Below are 24,030 nucleotides of genomic sequence, written 5' to 3'. Positions count from 1 at the left end.
GTGTACAATGTGAGGGTATAACAGAATATTAGACAATGTCGCACTAGAGATGACGGGACAACTGTAAGTTTAAACTCACTCACTCACTCACTCACTCACTCACTCACTCACTCACTCACTCACTCACTCACTCACTCACTCACTCACTCACTCACTCACTCACTCACTCACTCACTCACTCACTCACTCACTCACTCACTCACTCACTCACTCACTCACTCACTCACTCACTCACTCACTCACTCACTCACTCACTCACTCACTCACTCACTCACTCACTCACTCACTCACTCACTCACTCGTTTGTGAAAGGTCAATCTAAAAGGCAGTAAGCCCCTGAATGTCCCTCTTCCCTCGAAATCGCCTCAAGGTGGAAGCACTTTCCTACTAAATAAACCGACCAAACCAACCAGCTTTGGTTGAGTCTGTTTCACGGGTCCTGCTACACCTCATCGGCTCAGTCCACTGTACACCCGTGTGGTCTGTTAGTAGAGGATCCCACCCGAAGACAGCCAGGCGTTTCCGTCTCATTATTCCCCACTAACTGTTTTCTGATCATGCGTGACCAGGTGAAATCAGGTAACAGGCGCTGTGAAAGGACAGTACCCAGGCGGACTGTCCAGACCTGCCAGAGCTGGCTCCCGGACAAACTTCTGCGAACCGGAAGCGCTGCTCAGACGTCATCGGCGACAATTGTGTTTGGCCGGTAGCACATTGTTCGACAAACAAGCATTCACACTGCGCAGGCCGCCAACAACGATTGATTGAATCAAGGCTGTTGTTGGGGGAGCCATTGTGGTCCATACAATGATGGACCCTCGCGGACAGGACTGCCAGAATAACCTCAACGTTTCGCGTCAGACCAGCGAGTCACGTGACTTCAGCGCCGCCTGTAGTTCCTTCCGTGGCAGGATTGTATGGGGGAAAGGGTAGGTGGGGGCTTGGTTTCAGGTGAGAGGAACCGAAGTATCTAGGAGTTGGAGTGGGTGTAGTTGGAAATTGTTTCACTGGCTGACTCTAGTAAAACAATGGTGTTGGTTATTCCCACCCAAAATAAACATTGTCAATTTGGCGAATAACGTGGAAGTTTTGTTAAAATCAGTAAAAGTGAGAAGAAAAAGGTTTGTTAGCTTCGTTCCACAATACCACTCTATATTTAGGATAGTACTATATATTATCTATTATTGTATTATACATGGAAAAGGAATGTGAAGCTGTTTTCAATCAACTCTGTGAAGAATTTATTGTGAGACACACGACCATCGAAGCGAAGGAATAATAACAAACTTCACTGTAACTATTGTGGGTATTTATTTCTCGATTGTTCTGAGCACCTACAGCCCCGTTAGAACAAACTGTTGTTCGACAGGCGACAGCCGTTGACAGGAAGGAGTGTACCGTACAGAGAAAGGACTTCAGCTGACCCGTCAAGGCAGCACGGCAAGAAAAAAAAAAAAAGCGTGGAGCCAATTCCGGGTGGACAAAGGCCACACACTTGCTCTGCCGGCCCTTGTGTTGGCAGATGTCAAGAGGGGAAGGTCGTTGCCTAGGCAACGCGTCGAGGGACACGCTTGACCTTGGTAGAACCGTGGTTTGTAGGAGAGTTAGGCAATCCACTGGACCCTTGAATGTACAGTGAGTATACAGGCTTCTCACCCTGGGTATGCGCCATTGTGCGTCTGCCTGAATGTGTTTGCCTGGCTTACCTCCCCCTTCCTCTCTCTCTCACGCAAACACAGAGTTTCTACACCGGCGGAATGCATGTTACAACGATGTCTATCGCATTTCCTCTCTACTTTTTATGATCGGAGAGAGAAATCAGTTTCTGTTCGGACACCTTTTGTAAAATACTCCAAAATCCTCTTTGGACAAGTTTATCAGATCTCGAGATGCAAACACTATCTGCAAAGCCAGCGCCTCGGCTTAGCATAGCGCAGGCAAACACTACTCACTTCAATATTCTGTTTGCCAAGATGGTGGCTAAGCGGGGACGGGTAGGCCTGTCAGCAGCGATTTCTGATCGTAGAAAAACAGCTTTCAAAGGGGAGAGCACTGCGATCGCTTTACGGACAATGGCGAGCGGGTCTAGCGCGCGTACACACGGCTTATTGACCGTGGAGAAAAATGACCCAGTGGACGAGGGGGAAAAGTTTTCTTTTTAAATGCTAGTGCCTGGGAAAAGAAAAACATGCAAGACTTCTTCGTTCTTCTTCAGCTAACGCATTCAGTGCGCATGACTTCACCGGAAGTCAGTCAAAATGCGTTAGTCCGAAGGTCAGGGTTAGGGTTAGGGTCAGAAGGACTATGTACCACACCAACGGTCGATGTCCCAAAAGTAGAAGTGCAGACAAGGTGTGTGCAGTCAAGATGTTTCAAACAATCAATACAACGGTCGAGATTAGTCTCAGTCTCAGTCTCAGTCTCGTGTGAGTAGAGTCGCTCTATGGTAGGTCCTCGGTAGCACGGTCACGGTCTGGCTGGTGCTCGTGCATCTCAAACTGTCAGGTGTTCAGTCCAACCAGCTACTGTCATCTACTTCACTAGTTTAGTCCACTCTCATCTACTCCGCTAGTTTTTAGTTTAGTTTCTGACTTCCCATGGCAGTCTCTCTCTCTCTGTTTTTCTGTATGTCAGAGTTTCTGTCACTAAATCACAAATAATGTTTCATTCTGATAATTGAAACCCGACAAAGACTCTTAATGCGTTTGATTGTTTGTTTGTTTCCCATGCTCTGTTTTAAAGCTCAAACTCCAAGCTAATCTCGTAAACAGCATTGCACCCCGCTGTCACACTGATCACACAAATCCCACCTGCCCACGGTACTCGAGCTGGGTGTTTACGGGTGGCCTCCCTACTCCATGACATAGTCTTCTCCACACTGGCTGTCACTGCTATCGACCTTATAACCGTCAAACCGTTTCAGGTAAGGAGGTGCGGCCACCTGTGACGGCTTTTCACCTGCCGAGAAATGTGTACTTACGCAAAGGGCAAGTCCTTCTGTGGCGGGTGACAATCAATGCTCTCTGTCATCATTCTCACCGCTGTAGTGGGGTGAGGATGTCGGGTGGAAAAAGAGCAAAACTGTTGCGATTTGCATTCATGTTTTCGATTGGCACAGGCCTGATCTTGTTGGCGGGACATGGAGGATTATGCTAATCCCTTGTACTGCACTTTTATCTGTAGAGTGAGCCTCGCGAGAGAGAGCAGTACTAAATCCCTCCCGCCGGTCCTTCAGGGAGGATTATGAATGGCTGAGCAGAAATTTTGTCTGCCATGTTGCTCAAGTGCAGCACACCTTACTTTGCATGTTTCTTTCCACAAAGCTAGCGACAAAGTTTCTTCCGGGCTCATGTTGTCAAGGGAGAAAACATCTTTTTTCACATTGTAGAACCGTATTGCTAACAGGAGCGAAAAAGTTCTTTAACAACAACCGCGTTGATGGGTTGATCGGTTGAGAAGAGGAGAGAAAGAGAAGACATGCAGATCAAGACTCACTAATGGGAGGAAGGAAGCAAAACCTCTAACTCTAAACAAAAGAGTTCGCCTTACCTGTACTCGGCTTTCGGGTAAGCTGATTTTCAAGGCTACTTCTTCGCGCATGAATATGTCCGGGTAACGGGTTTTCTGGAACAAACCCTCCAGGACGTCCAGCTGCGCTCTGGTGAAGGTCGTCCTCTCTCGGCGCTGTTTGCGAGGGTTACCTGCAGAGACAACAGTCACCATGACAACCAAAAGCAGACACCTTTTCCGTTCTTTATATGGTTATTGGTTTGACTTTGTTAAAATCTGTATTCACAGCCACCAAAGCTCAGTGGTGTTGTCATATAGAAAAGCAGACACAGCCAAAGCAAGCAAAGGGCAAAGGTCGTAAGCAAGGAGTGGACAGAGGGTGGGAGAGAGACAAGACTTGCGGATAAACAGTTAGGCAGGGGTTGGCAGGAAATGGGGTAGACTGCAAACAGACTGTACAGCCTGGTAGCCTGCTATACAGACAGGCAAGAAACTAACTTTGTTGCTTTTGTCAAATAAAAGTACACACGGCTAGAAAACTACAGCAGCTACTACAGCCAGTTCTTTGATCATGCGAGAAGAAAGAAAAAGCGGGAAAGATATTAAACAAGCACATGCTGATATGATATCCCTGGTCAGTTAAAAAAAATGTTAACCTGGGACGAATTTTTTAATTTTGTGGGGGAGCTCGCTGAACAAACACTGTCCTCACTGCCTCGGCTGCCTGCTGTTTTTATTAACAGAGTTGTCGCACATGATCTGGCTTCCTCCTCCGCTCCTCGTCTCTGCCCTTGACACCACATCTACATCTCCTGTTTGTTTACTGTCTGACAGTTCTCTCCTCTCACAGTCACAGCACGCCTTGAATTTCCATTTCTCTTCTCTTTTTTCCCCTTCTTTCCTCTCTCTCTCTCACACACTCCACTCTCTCCCTCCTCCACCAAAAAAAAAAAAAAATGTCTGCCTTCCACTTGATTGCCAGCGACAATACTCCTAATCGTTACTTCTATTTTATTCTCTTATTCTCTCCAGCTTTTCTTTTCTCTATCTTTTATTTCTGTGCCACTGTCTTGCTATTCACGCGGCTCGCCTCCGCTGGCCGAAGGCTGCAGCCGGTCTGCAGACGAGGGACCTTGACAAAGCCCAGTCATCAGCGCGAGCGGGGCCCAGGGTCCTCGCGTCGACAGGCGACAGGCAAAAGGGCAGGCGGAGAGTTGGGACCGGCGCGCTTCGCCCCGTTCTCATAAAAATGCAATTTTCTATTGAGCAAAATGCCGGGCCGGGAAATGGGCAAACGTGCCAAGAAGAATGGGCACGCTAGTGAACGCACCGGCAACAGCGGCAGCTAGTGGGGGTTAGAGGGGGGGGAGGGAAGAGGGGACCCGGTCTGTGTGTGTGGTAGACCTGCACTCGAGCCCTGTGGCGCCCTCTTATCCCCCTCTCTATCTCTAGAGAGACGTGGACACGATACGTCTCGTAGGCCTGCATATGGGGCTGGTTCTTGTCCACCCCAAGCCGCGAGAACTTCGTCAGTTGTACGTCACAGACTACGTCACCGCTAGGGATGGAGACGTGTGGCTTGGCTCTCTTGAAACCTCGCATACTCTCGTCAGATGTGCTCCTCAAGGCAGGCAAACTGTTGCAGTTCCCATTTGTTTTCTAGGTTCTACCCGGGCAAGGGCCCTGCTACAGACCACTCTTCATCAGTAACTAACTAGGGACTCGTCACACGAACACAAAAATTACAAAAAAGGGCCGTTGAGACTGGACACCTACAGTTCAAAGCTGCTTCATGCCAGCTCAAGGTTGTCGTAGAGGCACTTGATGTAGGCGTGGGTGGTGGCAGCGGTGGCGTGGGGGTGGGTGGTGGCGTGACGTGGTGGAGCTGCTGCAGTCTGTGCCACGAGGCCAACTGTGGGTAGGGCTCTGTTTGCACTCCGTAACCTTGTGATACTTCTCGTGTATAGTGACCTACAAATGGGGGACAGGGAAATACACATTACTCACATTGTCAACAGCTATTTGACAGTGTGAGAAGTAAAAACAGCGACATTTTATTTATTTAAAACTCAACTTCCTTCCTATATCTAGATGAACATCCCAGGTAATGTTCAAACTGAATTGTGAACTCCTCGTTAGTCTGTGTAAAGTGCGTTTCCAATTCTACTTGAAATACAATGGAGAACAAATTATGAAATATTTCAAACAGCCTGTGCTTCGTCTCGTGTACATAAGTCAGTTTTGATGCCATGGTCAATGTTCTGACATGTTACTGAATGCAAATAATGAAACTTAACAAAAACAACAAAAACAAGCAGAACACCCATCTAATGTACTGTCGTGCGAAAATTATAAAAGAAAAAAGCACGAAACTCAACCGATGAGATGCAGCAGCCATAAGCATGAAGTGAGAATCGTTTAGACAGCAGGAAGAGACTTGCAATATCCTCTTGTAATCACTGTCAGGTGTGGGATAATTTAAAGTATGTTGCCTTGCGAACAGTTGCTATGCAACAACTAGCATAAAAGTCTTCCTATCGCCTTTCCCGAGGCTAAGAATAGACCGTGACTGACACTTTGGATGTCACGTGAGCCTGCTGCGGACAACTGTTATGGCAACAGCACGAATGTTGTTGTACATGTAGTTTTACACTTTGCTTTGTTTTGCTTTGTTTATTTGCTGTTGCTGTTGTTATTGTTGTTGTTGTTTCTTTTTGTTTTGTTTTTGCTTTCTTGTGTGTTTGTTTTATTTTGGTTTTGCTTTGTTTCTGGTTTTGATCATAGTCATTAAAGAGATTACAATAAGCTTGGGGTTTGGCCTTGTTGGCTGTCTTTTTGTTTTTGTTTTTGAGAGTGCTTGCATCAGAGAGCAGCACTAGACACTGGTGAGCAGTAAACAGCTGTAACCGCCGCGCCTGAAGAATGTCGATGCAGCACGAGGGCGTGAAACGAGCGACGTGTCAAGATGCTTTTCCTGATTAATTTTTTCATTTGCTGAACCTCTTCCCTGCCTGCCCCTACCGTACTCCACCCCAGCCACACCCCATCACACTTTGCTGCCTGCCTCATCCGAACACAAGCTTTCCTCCCCCCCCCCTCCTTTTCTCTCTCTCTCTTGCCCGGTTTCTCGCCACGAAAATCCATCCTTCCGCGACTCGACTGCTCTGAACACAAGGGTGTGACGGTGGCGCCTGCCCATCAAGCCTGCCTCATTACTTCTGTGTTTGTCCGTGCGTCGCGGCGTGTGAGCGGACCCTTACACTGACCGACGTTCACATGAGGTGCACATGATGACAACAACGGTCACACCATTGACTCGCCTGTCACCACCCACAAGCTACTTGGGGCAGCACCCTATGAACCTGCCTGCGAGCTGAGCAGCCAACCGACAAGAAAGTAAACACAGTTTCCGTTACTTGTCGCCAGTGTTGCGGAGGAAAGGGAAGGTCACGTGAACCTTTTTCAAGTTCGACTGTCGAGGGCAGGCCGATGTGTCAGGTGGTGCACGCGCATGGGATGCTGTGGGATGCAACTATCAACTCTTCAGTATTTTCCATTTCTTGCAGAAGCTGTTGTGTGTTGCGCAGCACTTTATTTATTTATTCATTCCTTCAGGTGGGCATCATTTTATGTTGTGAGCAGCTAGTTACTCAACTCATTTTGGCTAGCTCTAAAATAATCATTGAACTGCTTTCTTTGCACGGACAAGACATAGAATGGCGACCGGTCACTTAGCATTCAACTGGTCCTGACCAGTCTGAGGAAAGAAAAGTCTGCGTCCCTTAGTTGCTAGAGGTCTGAAAGCGACGCAAGGATGTACCCCACTTGATACCCTATTGTCTGGGCAGGTGCCTGCCGCTTGTTCTGCCTGAATATGAGTTTCTTGCTGCCATGGAGGAGAGGTGCAGGGCGGGACTACTTCGACTCTAGCTACCTGTAAGAGTGTAGCCGTCGTCACGTTTCCGCACCTCACCTCGGCCAGGTGAGCAACATATCGACTTACACGCACAACCACGGACCGATCAATCACTATCGAGCTGCCTCCAGATGGAGCGAGAGCCTCGCGAGACTGCACCCTGCTTTCATTATGAGGTTCAGGCTGTCTGACTGTTGATGGCGATAATCATAACCGTCACTGATGCACGTCTGAGGACCGCGTAAGTCACCCGGAACTGTTACTTTGACCGTTTGGAAGACCAGACACGATTAAAAAGTTTGATTGAGTAAAGCTATCTCATTTCTTGTGTCTTGGTCTTCAAAACAAAATTATTTATCTAACATATGCATGCTTCATTATGCCCTTTTTTATTATGTGTGTGTGCGTGCGCGCGCGTGTGTTCACTCATGCAGGTACATGTCTGTGACAGCTGATCGTGCCTGCTGGCCGTTCATGCATGACAACTGACCCTAAACTGACTCAGTCTCTGCCAAAATAAAGGACATTTTTGTGATTACCGGGTTTGAAAGGTGCTGTAAGTCAAGTTTCACTAACTCATTTCCGAGATATGAATGAAAAAAAAAAATTTACAGTTGAAATATCGGTAAAACCGTTGGTAATAGCAGACATGCTTCTTTAAGTCGCGAGGTGTCCTATGGTTTCACCCTGAACCAGCAACAGTACAGACAGGACAGAGGCCAAAGCACATAGAAAATGCAGACTAAAATATTTTTATAGACTAAGGTGTGTTAGAAAGCATGTATGGTTTAAAAGAGAAAAGAGATAAAAAATACTTATGACTAAAAGCACTTGTCAGTTGAAAGAGTTAGGGTACATTAGCACGTGCCACTAAAGCGGAAATAAAAGGTTTTTGAAACACAAAAGAGTATTTAGTAATATTACAGCTGTGTTATAATGCATGCACAGAACGAAAAATTAATGTTGTTATTTTAGAAAACCAAGCACAAAGTAAACATGTTTCCACATGAGGCAGATGTTCACGTGACTACAACACATCTACCCGTACACAGGATTGGCGACTAATTTCTGTACACTACACAGTTGCATGGACATCTTACTGTTCAAGTTATAAAATATAAAAATGAGTTTGGATCTCCTCCATACCTTTATAAATGACACAAAGGTTTGTCAAACAGACCATTACTTATTTATAACGACCACAAGAATGTCCCCACAGCTTCAAAGAGCATTACTGTACTTCTACTGAAATTTCACTGCGCATGTCTCAGAATACAATTGTCCGACAAAGTGTATGCAAGCATCTGTCACCATGCCAACAGTCAGACTACTTAGGAACGAAAGATGGAAGAGACACTTACTGTACATAGGCCTTCATACTCCCGTTGCATATGTTGTTGGTGGATGACATCTATTGATGGTGGAAGGAAAGAAGAAAGAAAAAACAAAATCCATGCGAGTTGGAACATACAGGTGACACTGCAAAGCCATGCTAACAACTAGCCATAGTCCTGTCGGTGGGCACTGAGGTTCCTGACGACTGACAAGCACATAACTAACCTCAGGGCCCACCTACAGGACGATGTTATACAGCAAAGCTTACTGGCATTCTAATTCTACAGCAGGATGAAAAAAATACTGTATTCATTCTACCGGAACATCAACTGCCAAATTTTAACTGGCGCCGCTGTTTGGGCGCTCCCTTTAACTACAAATGAAAATTCGGTTACAATTATCGAAGACAGAAGGAAGAGAGGGTACTGGGTTGTCAGGAGAAAGGACAACTACTAACCTGTTGTAACAACAACAGCTCATACTCGCACACACCCTCTCACACATGCACGCACCCAACCTAACAGGCACACCCAATCATAACACTCTCCCACGCAAAACACATCAACAGATATTTTTTCATACCTATCATAATTTAGATGAAATTAATTTAACTTGTAGTCTAACCTATAGGAAGCAAAGTTTCTGAGATTTGGAATCATCTTTGTGAGCGGTGCATCCTCTCTCTCCATCCCCTTCCCCATACTCCTTCTGAGATAAACTTTCACTTCTTAAATTTGTTTTAATTTTAGGTTGACACTTTAAATTTTTAAATTTATTCTGCTTTGGTTTTACTTTTTATTTTATTTTTATAGTATATATAAACATACCCTGGTCTTTGGTAAAAGTAATTTCTTGATGTCGGTGAACTTGTCTGTCAGGACACCGTGTGAGCCAAGTATTTTACAATTAAATTAATTAAAAAATTATGCAGTAGACCTTTCCTCCTGATTAGTTTTAATGTGAAACTAGTTTGCGCTGAAGTAATGGGGAAGTAATGATCTCTAGCTCAACAATGTGGAAATGTGGCATTGCTAATGGGAAATAACAGTGAGGTTCAATATTCCCCCTCCATGTGCAGATTTTTCAAAGATTCTTCCATTCTCCTCACGCAAGGAGTGAAAATACTTTTATGATTAGGAGTAAGAGTAATTGGCTAGAAGGGTGGACGGGTGTTTCACTGGTTTATTGAATTGTCAAAATGGGATAAAAATTAATTTGGTGAACATCATGTAAATGCAGTCACTGTACTTTTGGTGTTTAATAAACTTACAAAAAACAATTTTGAAAAATTCATCCTGATTTTTGTTTTCTTCCCTAGACTTATATCCCCTATGTTACTGTTAATGACTGTGTTTATTTTATGATAAATGTCCAGTTACCTCATATGTGTAAGAAGGATTACAAAGGGGTCTGAAAATGTCTTTCCAAATTATTTTTTCGGAACCACTTTGCAATAGTGCGAATTCGATTGAAAAAGAAATATTAAAAAAAATTATGCTGCTGATGTGCTAAGTGTTAAGTCAGCAATATTTACACATTTCTCACCTATCTCCACTGAGTCATGCGGCCTTTATGGGTTTTTTTGTTTGTTTGTTTTTTTTTTAACGACAATGGGGTAATAAGCCCTGCAGAATTCCACCCCCACCCCTTCCCACCCTACTCCCCTATTTATGGATGTGGGAAAAACCCTCGATACCTCCGCTCCTCGTTGTGAAGCCCAGGCAACCGCGGAGTACAATACACAAGTTGGTAACAAGGTACTTACTGTACATATCGGGCTGGGGGTAGCCCATGGCGGCGGGGTGCAGGAGGTTGACGTTGTCCGACAGGCTGATGCCGTTGACAGAGTAGGGCGCGGGCTTCTGCACGTGAGAGGAAGGCGCGTGCGAGTACGTCATGTTGGCCATCTGACGCAAGTCGTCTGACGCCGCGGCGCCCACACCGTCCAGTCCTGGACTGCCTTGCAGAGGGGCGTACAGCTCGGCCCCCGGCCGCCCGTCGTTTAGAGGCGACGGATACTCGGACCACGCTGGAAACAAAGGAAAATAAAATAAAATAAAAATAAATAAATAAACCGAACGTGAGAAGCGAACGTTGGAAGAGTTGGAATGAACGTAAGACTATGAGAAACGAATTTTAAAAGAAACAATAGGAACAGACGCCTTTGCTGAGTTATGAGACGACAATAACAACAACAAATAATAATAAAGGATACTATTTTTAAAGCATTAATTTTTGTGCTTCGTGCATGAGTCTCATATCATCAAACAACCGAGGCTGTGTTGTAGCTAGTGAGGTCATCAGCCTACTGCTCCAGTTATGCTTGGGACTGAGAGCTGTGTTGCCCACAAACCCCAACCATACCAAAAAATATGTACAGCTCGCATTATCTTTTGTATTCATATATGAAATAGCGAGCAAAGAAAAAATGTCTTGCTTAACGAGATTAACTCTGAACACCTCAACAAACCTATTACACACACACGCCCACGCGCGCGCGCACACTAAGAAGTCAGTGAGATTGTAGGTTAGTCAAGTAAAACAAAAACACCTGTTGTCTCAATATTACTTCACCAACTTCGTACATAAGATATATTTTTCCACATTATTCCTTTTTCGCTGTAGATAATAAGTGTATAAGTATTTTACAACAGCTTCATCATGGAGAGTGCAACAGGTTGAATAACTCAGTGATGTGCTCTAACAGTAAGAGCACTTACAATGTTGAACAGGAAGGCAATCCAGCCATACATATATTCCTGTCGGTGATATTAGCCGTTCGTGCTAATATTCCTGTATTTCTGATGTGAGAGAAAGTTGTTAAGTCACACATAAAGAACGGAAGGGAAAAGAATCGAAAAGCCATTCGTTATTCACAACATAAAGAATATATAAAAGAGAAGCTGTGTAGAAAAGTCTGTTCATCCCCCCTATGTAATGTTCTGCATAATGAAGGCGCGAGGAGAGAATTTGTTGTAAACCGAGCTCAATGAAGCCAGTGGAAAATTTATTTCTAAATGAACCTGAAGTTAAAGTTCATTAGCTTCACTTCCGACTAGTAAACATTAAGCGTCTAACTTGATGTCATCGTAAACAACATTTTAATTTTCTGCGATTTTATTTTTTACGAATCATGAACTCACTTATCTTTCACATCCGAGTCCACCCTCTCTAGTGCTGTTTCCGTTAATACCGCAGGTTTGTCTTGGTCCGACGAACACACGCAGTCCAGCGTCCGCGGCAACGATAAAAACGATGAAAAGAAGAAAGTTTCACGAGCTTGGCGAGGTGACACAGGTTGCGTGCTGGCCTCACTCGCAAGTGGCTCTAATCTACCTGATTGCACTGAACCCGGTTCGATGGGTTGGAAAGAAAGCGATGTTAATAAGGTGTGTCCCACCAAAGTTTCTCTCCCTCATCGCCGCTGTCTTCCTTTTGTTGGCGGCTGAATGGTGTGCTGGCTGCCGGCAATTTGCCAGACGAGGCGAGGCCAAAAGGTAGGGGCGGGTAGGGGCCCCGGGTGGATCGATGAAGAGTGTGTGGCACGTTTGAGATCGGTTTTAATCATTTCTCTAAGTGACTCCGCGACCGCTTCTGGAGACTCGTGGGACAGGAAGTACAAACTGCGCTTTTCATCAAAGCCATTAGAGTGATTAGAACGGATTGGCCGTATGGATTCCTACCCGTGTCCCAGACCTCGGTGACTCCGCAAGACTTTCTGAAGAAGCTGTTTGCCAGGTATTCATCCGAATCCACACACACGGAACTCACGACAGTGGCAAACACCAAAGAAAGGTTTCCGGACAATAAAGTTTTTTCAGTAAGTCAGGACTTTTGTCTCTCTCTCTCTCTCTTCTCCTTCACCCCCTCCCCTTTCCAGTTGTATTTTATTCTGTAACCAGCAACACGAAGAGATTCCATTTAATCTTCTAGAATTTTCTTCCTCCGCATATTACACTTACAAACCCTGGACAGTCAAGTCATATAACCGAGTAATATTTTTGTAAACTGAAAACATTTAAATTATTATTTAAGAAGTAGTAATCAATAATCATTTCACTACCAAGAAGGGACATGATGTTCGAGGTCATAATATTCAAGATATAAATATATTGTGGCCCATACAGATGGCGAGAGGGGACCAGAGGATCGTGAAGTTTCGGCTCATTCGGCAAGGTCATGTTGTTTGGGGTCATTTCTCACGAGGGTTTACCAAAGATGTTATTATTTTCATGACTTCACAAACTCGCTTTGGGTGAACAAGAATGTTGTCACCGATGTCTGTCAGATTTAGCATGATACAAGTGAAAGAAAAATGACTGAAATTTGTGCTTTCTTGTGGAAGAAAAAAGACTGAAATCTTTACACCCAGGCGGAAATGTTCCCCCGCTTGCAAGTTAAAAGATAAAATTTAAACCAACAAAATAAAATTACAGAACTTCAGGGATCTCTGATACTCTAAAAGAATGAATAATAATTGCATATTATGGTCCTACCCACCACTGTGACTTCGGCATCGCAACTCGTAATGTTTGGCTTTGTTGTTGATTGTTGATTGCTGATTGTTGTCACACGACTGTTACAATCAACCTGCCAGGCATGTGGCTAACTCACCGTCGTCCCCCCTACCACGTGACTTCAGGGTGGAAGCCTGCGGAACAGAACACTGCTCATTTGGTTGGCAGGACGAGGTCGGCCATTAATTAAGGGCATCTGTCAACCCCCGGGATCAGCTTCAATGGGCCAACAGTTTCTGGGGAAAGGATCCCGCTGGGGAACACCCCTCAAAGACAAGCGGCTTAATTACACCGGGCTGATGAAAAGAGCCTCACTTGATGAACACGAGGACTTCATAGATGAGTGTATTGAAATTCTATTTACTACCTCAGCTATTCTGTTTGCTATTTTCCGGCTCAGCGTGTCGACTCCATTTCTCCGGGTGTTGCTTAGAATTGAGCAGCGAGGTTTGTGCGAGGTTTGTGCGAGCTGCGTTTGCGTGAAAGGGTGGGATTGTTATAGAAAGGGTGGGATTGTTATAGAAAGGGTGAGATTGTTACAAAAAGGGTGAGATTGTTACAGAAAGGGTAGATTGTTATAGAAAGGGTAGATTGTTACAGAACGGGCATGATGTCGAAGGCAGGAGAGAAATTCTCCGAGGGAAACACAACAGACCGGCGACGCAGGTAAATCTCAGCAAAATAATAAATTAAAATAAGAATGATTTTATTTCAGCTGGAGAGTCTGTTAACATCTGCGGCTCACAGCTGTGAAAGCTGTTAAAGGTGCAACAGTCTGGAGCAGGCGCCAGTTTGAAACAGCAAAAGAGTCGAGAATGAGTTGACTGTGATGTGATTTGTGCGACGTGACTGAGGTGAAGTGAAAGATGTCTACCTGCAGCCACTTAATCCTCGCGATTTATCTTTACCACAATGGATTAAATACTAAAACTAATTACCTTTTAAACGCAGTGTTGCTACTACTGTAATTATTAAATAATTATCATTAATATGGCTTCAAAGTAAAATATGAATTTTCCTCAGAATGCTTGTGTTGTGTCTCTCACTCTCTCTCTCAGACACACACACACGTGCGGATGGGTGCGGAAATTGAGAACGAGGGTTTGTAACGGACAGAAGATAATGTTGGCCGCTGTGTCGTAGGCTCGCTCCACTGAGCCTCTGAGGGCGGTAGACAGGCTCATCATCAGTTCAAAGCCAAAGCGGCTCAGGCCAGCTTTTCCAGACAACCATGCGAACAAACAACCCAAGAGAACTTCTCTCCCCCTGCCTCCTCTCTGTTCCCTCTTCACCGTGTCTAACACGTCAGCAATTTCATTGACTAGCACATCAAAGAGGTTTATTGTCAATGTGTGTGGGGAGCCCTCCGACATTTAATTTGCTGTCGGAAACATCTGCCTGAATCGCACTCGTCTCTTTAAAAGACGCCAGCAACAGTTATGGCCAGGGGTTGTTGTTTTTGTTTTTTTTTTTTTTTTTTTTAACTTTGAAACTTCTAAACAATTTATAAAGCGCCCCAGACAACAACTCTGAATTTAAAAAATAAGATTTCCGTTAAAATGTTTTCGAGCAACAAAAAAGCAAAATATTTTTCGAAGCCTCACGTGCGCTGAAAGCCAAATTTTGACAAACGGCTTCACAAGGCTGTGAAGTAGGTAAAACACGAAAGTAAAGAAGAGGCAGTTGATGAAACGGGTGCATTAACCCATACCGGTGGAGTAAGAAGAAAATAAAAACAACCAAACAAAGCGGCTCCTACCTGTGTTGTAGCACAACTCGCGACACTTGCGGCGCACGGTGTCACAGCGGGATGTGTCGTACACGTAGTCAGGGTGGGAGTGTAGGTCGCTGCTGGTCATGGGGGGTGGGGCTCCATTGTGGTGCTGTCCATCCCCTGGGGACGGAGGAGAACCGGCAGGAGACATGCCGAAAGCCTGGTCGTCACCCAGTTTCAAAGCTTTGTCTAAACAAGGGAAGAAAGAAGTTGATGGAGAGACCGTAACTGTCACTCCACGAAACAGCGACGACGACGATAGAACTTGTCTAGAACTACGTCCACAACACTGAACTGGTCTCTTGAGATAGGTAGCACAGTCCGACACAAACACCAGTCCACTCGAAATAAAACCAGGTTAAGAGGACAATTGTCGCCTCTCTCTACGTTAAACGGCGACAGTCCCTCCGCGGGTCCGAGTGAAATGAACTTCGTGCACTTCTCGACTAAGTCCGCGTGCTCACGACGATCCCACTTTTGGGTTGAAAAAGGCGACGTTTGTCAACATCAGGAAACTTTCGACGATGATCATAAAATGGGCGGACTATAGGACTCCTCCAGCTGCTGTCCTTCGGGCAATCTTTTGAAGATCAACACAGAGCGGAATTGTTGCCGCGTGCAGCTTAGTCGCAAATCTTCTTTACTTTGGATCCGTGCAAACTGAGTGTGACTGCAGTGGGAGAGAGTATGTTGATCCTCGCATCCTTCCGAATGAAACTCTTGCTGTGTGGCCGCCTTAAGCTGGCGTGGCCATCCCTCGACAAGGAGAGGCGGTATTGTGTGGATGGGTGAACTACCCTGGCTTCTAGGCCCTTGCCAGCTCCGCCTCCTGCCCTTCAACGCCACCGCTCATTCGCAGCCGACCAATCAGCGTCTGCCTGTCTGTCGCCAGCTCGTGGTCTCTTTATCACAGTCTCTTGCCTTGCGACACTCATTGGCTGCATGTAAGCCCCGCCTCTGTGACAATATCTCCGCCTATCGTCTTCGCTGCACGACGTGCGCGTAATCAGCCTCTAGGCACGCGCCAGGGGATCCGCGATGGCGCGTTCATCACGTTGCGGCGCCTTTCGAGGAGAGAGAGAGAAAAAAATACTAAAATACTCTCGCGTTCCAGGATAGTGCTACTTTCCCTCTCTCCTTTTGTTTTGGAGGATCTGACGACAAATGCATTTTTTCCCTGGCCATAAGCATCCATTAGGGATCAACACTTACGGCGATACCAGCAGACGCCATTTCACTAACAGCTTCTATCGCAACACCCTCGCAACTTCAGCCTTGAAAGGTTAACAGGGTTATTAAGTAAAATGTCACAACAAAGGCATGACGACTTTAAGCTCCTGACATAATCCTGTTTGCTCAACAAGACATCGCAAAAAAGAAAAAAGAAAAAAAAAAGAAAGAAAGGATCGGGTGTTTTCTTCCTCTACAACTTCTCCACCTCATCGGAACACGACAGCATCTACAAGGTGTGAACTGGCGGTGTCGTGTACAGCTTAGTGATCTCCCCGACATTTGCAGTGTCCGCTGCAGGATTTCCATCTCTTCTGCTGCAGAACATGTGCAGCATTGACTGTCGCATCCCTCATCATCTTGTAGTTTTGCATTTTTAGACAAGCGACGAGTCCGGTTTTGGGGAGGGCGGGGGCATGTAGTGTCAACAAGAGGGGGTCATAGGTTAGAGAGCGAAAGTTGTTCCATGCAAGAAGGGAAAAAGGATTAATGTTGGTGAGAACAATGTAGCTAATATTACACAATACCAATTACTGATGCTATTTGCTCTACACGTTGGGTATAACCGACAGCGCCATGACATCAGCATCCGTGATGTCGCCTCGGTGTTCTTTGCAGGCTCTTTCTTTTTCTTTCTCTCCCTCCCTCTCTCTCACACACACACACCACACAAGGCCAAACAATAGTCATGCATTCTAGTTTTTCCGTAGCCTTATGATTTTCGGCATTTAATGCGACAAAATGTAAATTAATTACAAATTAATATCAATGCACGTGTCACCGCCCTGTGTGCAATGTTGGAGGCAGGCTGCGAGGGGAGGAAGCACCCTGTCAGTCACTGAGCAAAACTGCAATATACTTTCTTCCAACTGTCCTCTCCACAACACAACAGTGCTCTGAAAAGATGCAAAACTGTAAAACTAGTATACAGGGCTACCATGCTGCAGAGAAAAGCCCAGCAGCCTGAGCAGCTCTCCAGACACCCTGCACATAAAACCTTTACAGAGCCTCCGCATATCGGCCCTCCAAACTCCTGTGTTCCAGGAAGCAGCAGCAGCAAACTTCCACCTTAACTTCTATGTTTTCTGGCCGCGACTGACAAAGACAGGCCGACAGAGGATGATGTCCACTCTTTGTCAGACATGTCCGACATTTTCGCTGTTGGACCATTGTGCCGACACGGTTAAATGGAGGTTCAAACCTCGCCAGCGAGCCTGAGCGCAGACTAGAGGCTGTCACTTGCATGCAACGAATAAATGTTTGTGCATGTGTGTGTGTATTCATTTTGTAAAGTTACCACATATACAATAATTAAACCAAACAAGTATTACTAAAATCATAAAACAGGAACTGTGCGATGTTTGTGTTTATGTCTCCAAAGCCAACCATGATACCTTCATGCCCACGCGCGCGCACACACACACACGTGCTTACACTTGACAACAAGACTATCCGCTGAAATACAGACAACAGTGTTAAGTCAAGAACAACACAGTGTGTGATACTATGAGTATTTTGTTTCCGGATGTAGTTTATGTTGATGATTGTCTACACACGATGTCAAGCTCAACCTTCAAACCATCGCAGCTCGCATGAATTTCGGATTCCAGGATAAATGAGTAAATCGGCGCCAACATGGAGAGCAGACAAAAGCTAAATAAAAATGTTTGTCACGCAGGCGATTACAACCTAATCCTTACAAAGGTTTTCAGAACACTCAGACCACTGTTTATGTGAACAACTGTAAACTATGGGAGCAGAATTTATCTCAGCAGTTTTATTTAAGGACCGATCTCCAGCGAGTGCATGGCCGACATTTTCACACAATCCCACAGGTGAAACGAGTTTTCGAGTTTATACTCCACGCTTTGTCAATTTGAAAGCTGCCAAACTGACAACCAGATTTATGTTCCTTGTATGTTTAAATATGATTGACCACCTGTAGACAAATTTGATGATGACAATTAGACCCGTTAGTTTGTTTATTTGTGTATTTTGTACGAAGCCTGGGGTTTACAAATATTGACAGTCCATGGGTCTTACCAACAGGTAGAGATGCGATTGTTGTTGATACAGAAGTCAATAGAGTGGAGCAGAGGGCGGGGGCAGGAAGGAGGACGCATTGCTAAGTCGGTCACCCTTGTCAGACCAGCGTTGCCATGGAGAGAGCGAGGGCTGTAGAAGGACACTCACACCGCTTGATAAGCGTGTCCCGCAAGGTTATGTCAGTGCTCGTTACTCTTTCTTCCCCACCTACCCCAAGTTGTCCTACCCGGTCACTAATCCCTCGCCACCCGGAGCGTCAGCGCCGTCAGGTCCAACGCCGCGGAGGTTCTATCCACCCACCCACCCTACAATAAACATCATCGTCGCCACCCCGTGATCAGAGAACACGCCGCCTGCACAGCTGGACTAGATAGCCGGGGCAGGAGGTTACATCACGAGAGAGAGGGGAAAGAAAGATGGGTGGACAGCGAGTGTACCCGTAATCACCATGGAGACTTAAGATGTTCGGGTGGAGGGGAGCTGACCACCAACCCGCTAACTCGCTGACTGTGCATCGACCACGTCCTTGAGAGACCATCTCTAGTGTTGAACACTGACCCTCCCGTGTCAGGTTCAAACACCTGAGCCAATACACCCGGAGGGAATCTTGACACGTATGTGCCACCCTTGTTCACGGAGGTCTGTCCGAACTTTGCTGCGACTGGCCTCAGTCTCCGGTCTCCTAGGCGCCGCGCTCTGCGACTCGTGGCACGCGCTGTCATGCATGTTGATGTAAACAGGGAGAACAGACAGGAGGCGAGTAAACCATGATCTTAAAGGATGACAGACACTGGCCTGTCTAAGACTGTTTTCTACTCAGAGATTCACAAAAAAAAAAAAACCCCACACACACACACACATAAACATGTAACATTCACCTAGGAGCAACAGGAGATAAAGTAGGTTTAAAAGACGGTTTCAGGAGACCTACCCACATCTAGCAATAATTGTACCCACATCTGTGACAACTGACACAACACATGCATTATTGTGAACGATATAAACCTTGTGTTGTCTTTAATTTTTTTTTTAATATGTCGATTTTTTTTTCAAGACCACATGACATTTTTGTATACACGTTTAATTTCCTCTTTTCATGCTATTTTCCCTCATTTACTGACCACTTGTCGCACAACTCTAATGTTCATCTCGTGCAGTGTTGTTGATCCTAGTTGTTTACACTTTTATTAATGTTTGGTGTCTATGTTACTGGGAGAAATATAGATATTGTCAGCCACATTAGAGCTTGTAAGCATGCTGTTATATACTGGAAAAATAATAAACGCTTGCAATTAATTCAGGGGGTCCGGAAAGGTCATCCACTCCGAGGCACGGGCTGTCTTTCGGTGACCCTGAATACATACATGGGTTTATACAAATGTAGTATATCAACATAAACATGGTAGCCTCAACACAGAGAGAGATGTTTAATATATACCAAGTACTACCTATAGTGGAAACAGAGGAGTGTAACATTGTCTTTGTCCCAAAGCCTTCTTTCCTTATAATAAATAAGCCTTTTAAATTTACTTATCTAACCACCGGAATGTGCAAAAAAGGTTAGGGTTAGTATGGAAACTAGCTACTTAGAGGTAGTTAAGCAATCTATAGTCTTTAGCATCAAAATGTGTGTGTGTGTGTGTGAGTGAAAGAGGGAAAGAGAGAGAGACAGATGGGGGACATGTAAAGCACGTATCTAACTCGCAACCTCCGGGTGGAAGAAAAGTCATTCAGCCACACCACCTCCCTGTTACATGGTCAGTGGGCAGGTTACCGACTTGTGATAAGGTTTGTATTTGACTTCACTTCGCGAGGTCGTGGTGGCATGATAATGGCTTCCACTGCAGCATCTTCAGTCCATCTTATCAATGTTTACCAACCTTTGCCAGAATACCTCCCGAGCTCCTTCAGGCGCCACAAGAAGACGGCCTGTGATTGCCCTCCAACCCTGACCTCACTAAACTATGAGATCGCCATACTGGCCACAGAAGGTGGGAGTGTGTGGAAGACAAAGCTTTGTAGACGATAATTACAAAATTGTACATTTTTATCATCTATGGTAGACGAAGTCTTGTGCGACATCTGACAGCCACCCGTAATAACTGCGAGGATAAAGAAATTTTATGATTTCTTTTATATAAAAAAATATATCTCCATCAACCCTGTTTGGTAGTTGTCTGAGAACAAACATTTATTTACGGTTTAATAGGATAAGACACAACAACTTGCTAGCATAGTTTTGGCTTTGTTTTTGTTTTGTTTTGTTTTTGTTTTTGTTTTGGGGGGATATTAAACACTACACTTGAACTACTTTGATCGTACTACCAAAACTTATTCTATAAAAGTTTGTGAAAAGAGCGTCTGACCATCTCGATTATAAGATTAGAGACGATAAGTTAGGCTAGAGGAAGAATGTGAATGTCTGACAGTTTGGCTACCATCACTACAAACTTTGCTGCGACTGACGATGAAATGACGGCTGCCTTCTGGGAGCCTTGTTGAGGGAGATAAACACTCTTGTCAAAATCAGGTATTGAGCAACACAGCCGGCTACCCCGACACCATCACGATAAATCTGTGAGGACAACATGATATACTAAAGCTGTTAAAATCATCCTTTTCACACTACCACTCAATGTCTGACTCACTACGAAACCCGGCAAAGTGCTTGCGGTTGTCAAAGAAGCCGCGTAGACTTGGATCAGACTTGTTCCACCGTGAAACCAGTGAAGCGTGAAAAGGTCGCTGGTGTCGTCAAGGGGCGTCAGTGGGTCGTTAGTATGAGGAGAGTAATCCCAGCTTAGTACCCCGAGCTGGCGGACATACAGGCGTACTACCCACGTAGCCAGCGGCGATCAAGCGACGTAGTAGAGGTCGTGATCAGCAGCGACGGTAGGTGGCGCAACTGTAGCGTTGCGTAAGCTATAACACACTATAAAGTGGGGGTTGAGTGGGGAAGGGGAGATCACAGAAAGGAAAAGGAAAGGTGGGTTTGCTCATCATTAACTGTTTCGGAGTCGAGGTACTGGCACCCAAAGTTATTGTTCTTGGTGGTCATATAAGTTGAAGCTGAAAAAAAATCACGGCTAATAGTTACATCACGAAAAATAACTGCCAACGTGAGGAATAATGCTCTTCATTACTTTTATGGCAGGAAACAACCGAAAGTTCAGTCGATGTTGAATCAACTGCAATCAGCATAGGAGATCACAGAGGATCACTCAAGTTGCCATGACAGTTCGGCGCAGTTTCTTAGTGTCGTGTAAATTTTAATAAACATTAACGAGGACTAGAGTAGTTTAAGAAAACAGAAAACATGTCACATTCATAGTTAATGAAAAATATTAAAATTAAAATTAAAATACTAAAATGATTTCCCAGATACCGAGAGTATCTCCTGACAAATTCTATTATGATGGCTGGTTATTTTCAAGCAGAGCCAACCAGTGCCTATTCATTAGTTTCAGAATACTGTCCGTGTTGTGTGCGAGTAGAACAGTTGATTGCAAAGAAACTTCTTCAAAGTGTTTGACGCAATGCGTGGTTGTCCAATCTTTAATCTTTTCTGCCGTGGAAACGATCTCTCTAACCTTTTATCTCGCAATTATCAGCTAATTAATTCTCGGAGTTTTTCAAGGCTACCTACCCCAGCCCCCCATCACAACAATTCCATTACAGCGGTCGCGACCAAGGCGCTGGTTGTGACATAATCATCCCCCCTCCCTTCTGATCAAGGAGGCGGTTACGGTTCACTGGTGTCAGATGTCAAACTGACGAGTTTATCTGTGAGCGCTAGCAGCTGTGGGAACCGCAAGAGAGGCGCATCATCAACTGACCTCTGCCCTCGCCAACACTCAATTACTTTTCAAGAAACATCCGGCAGCTCACTTCATCAGGAGATACCAAGTGTAAGGTAGAAGACACATTCTGCGAGTTTTCTAAAGGTTGCTTTCCAGCCTTTCTATGTTCTTAATTCTTATCACAAAGTTTAAAATAAAGACATGGTTATGTTATTGCAAAAACAAAAACAATCGAAAAAACAAATTAGGAGACGAACAGCAACAACTACAACAATAACTCAACAACAGCAAATAAAGTAATAAAGAAATAAAAATAAATAAAATAAATAACTGTAGCAACAACAAAACCAACAAAACAACAACAAAGCAAGCACAGCGACAAATCAACAACAACAAACAACAAAAATTAAAAAAAAAACATGTTAGCTGTATAAAACTCTCGGGTCAGAATTTGTTTTCAGAATACAAATCTCAAAACTACAACGGTATTAACACGAACTAGTGATGTCTATAATGCAAATCACATTGATGGTGATGACAATAAACCGATTTTCCGATGTCGATTTAAAGTCATCCATGTACGTGACATCTATCTTTGAAACATATTTCACAGTATCAAGTCCTCTGGTGAGGAAATTATTTCGAAGGCGCAGAAAATGTCATTTTCAAGAAAAAGATGGTAAATCCGGTAGAGTGAGGTATTCTGTCATGATGTTTTCTGTCTTACTTTCCAGCAGAACTCAGCAATGCCAGTGAGTGCGGTATCCATAGAAACGTTTGTTTTATTACTTTAAAGCGGAAACCGCATGAGACCAAGATGAAACACCCATAGAAATATCTTTTTCTTACTTTCAAGATGAAAGACATGAGAGCAATATAAGCACGGCCATCTTGAATGTTATTTTCAAGTAGAGTGGAGAGGAGCGCGAGGGGATGTGACGTAAGCATGACACGTGATTGACAGATGCATGACGGCCTTGAGACCTCCAGTCGCGCCTCATCAAGCCTTTCATTATGTTTTGTTTTCTAATATCAAGCTTTCTTCTTCCCAGCATGAATCGTGGCGGACTTTGTTTTCTCCCTTGTGCCTAAACAACAACAGCTCACTCAGGGATATCGAGAACGAGGCCAATCGTCACTAATAAGTATGTAAAACTACAGCAAAGAAAAAATAAAGGAAAAAAGATTTTCCGCTGAACGATTTCAATTTCCCCACGCATCGTATCAAGGGTAATTGTTGTTTCCGGCCTTGACCGCGCCCCTGTCCTTTTTGAAGTTTCCGATGAGGAAAGGATGAGGAGTCAGGGGTGAGTAGTGTCGAGCTGCGCGTGTGGCTGTGACGTCACACAGCTCCTGCTCCCTGCACGCGCCACAACAAGGGGCAGAGATAGCGGCAGTGAGTGTCGAGCTGTGACAGGAAGCGCGCCAGTGTACGCTGCACGTGCCCACGTCTCGTCCCGCTCTTGCGCGTGAAGGTTCGCACGTGCGACAAGGGGGAAGGGGGCCGATGGAAGGAAAAGGAGACTGTCAAGTGGGGAGGAGGGTGAGTCCCCAGCATGAAAGTGCATGTGACGCCTCTGCAGGCTGGAAGCCAAATGTTGATATTGGATTAATTTCTGCGGGGAGAAAAATAATCAAGACACGGCGAAACTACTCACATTTTGAAGCTTTTGTTTGCATGCTAAACACTTCCTTGAAATATGCCTGGCATTCCAAATCGTGCATCCTCATCAATCGCGATCGTGAAACGGTCTGGAAAATTCAAATGAAAGCCGCGCGCGCGGAAGAGACAGGCTGAGAAAGATTTTCCTCCTTCACTCCCCACCACCCACCACCAATCCACCCTCCCCCACTGGCTCATTTGAACACGTTTTGTTTCGAACCAACGAAGGTAGTCATATC

The 24,030-nt window shown here is 45.0% G+C and overlaps 1 protein-coding gene across 4 annotated transcripts in view; it reads right to left on the bottom strand.

Moving 5' to 3' along the window:
* The window catches only part of LOC112570536 (homeobox protein otx5-A-like), a 50,916-nt gene that overhangs the window by 5,583 nt on the left and 21,303 nt on the right, over positions 1 to 24,030 (bottom strand). For 2 of the 4 annotated variants that reach the window (XM_025249023.1, XM_025249022.1), the window contains exons 4-5: positions 10,527 to 10,790; positions 3,550 to 3,701 (exon numbers count right to left, since the gene is read on the bottom strand). In XM_025249023.1, the coding sequence (XP_025104808.1) occupies positions 3,550 to 3,701; positions 10,527 to 10,790 (416 nt within the window). Of the gene's footprint in view, positions 1 to 3,549; positions 3,702 to 5,286; positions 5,482 to 8,787; positions 8,838 to 10,526; positions 10,791 to 15,037; positions 16,015 to 24,030 lie in introns of those variants that run through there. The other 2 variants (XM_025249024.1, XM_025249021.1) reach the window with 2 other exon arrangements.

Source organism: Pomacea canaliculata, linkage group LG8, assembly GCF_003073045.1.
Source record: "Pomacea canaliculata isolate SZHN2017 linkage group LG8, ASM307304v1, whole genome shotgun sequence".
NCBI classification, from domain to species: Eukaryota; Metazoa; Mollusca; class Gastropoda; order Architaenioglossa; family Ampullariidae; genus Pomacea; species Pomacea canaliculata.
Note: the sequence above shows the minus strand (reverse complement) of the source record. Positions and strands in the feature narration are given on the sequence as shown.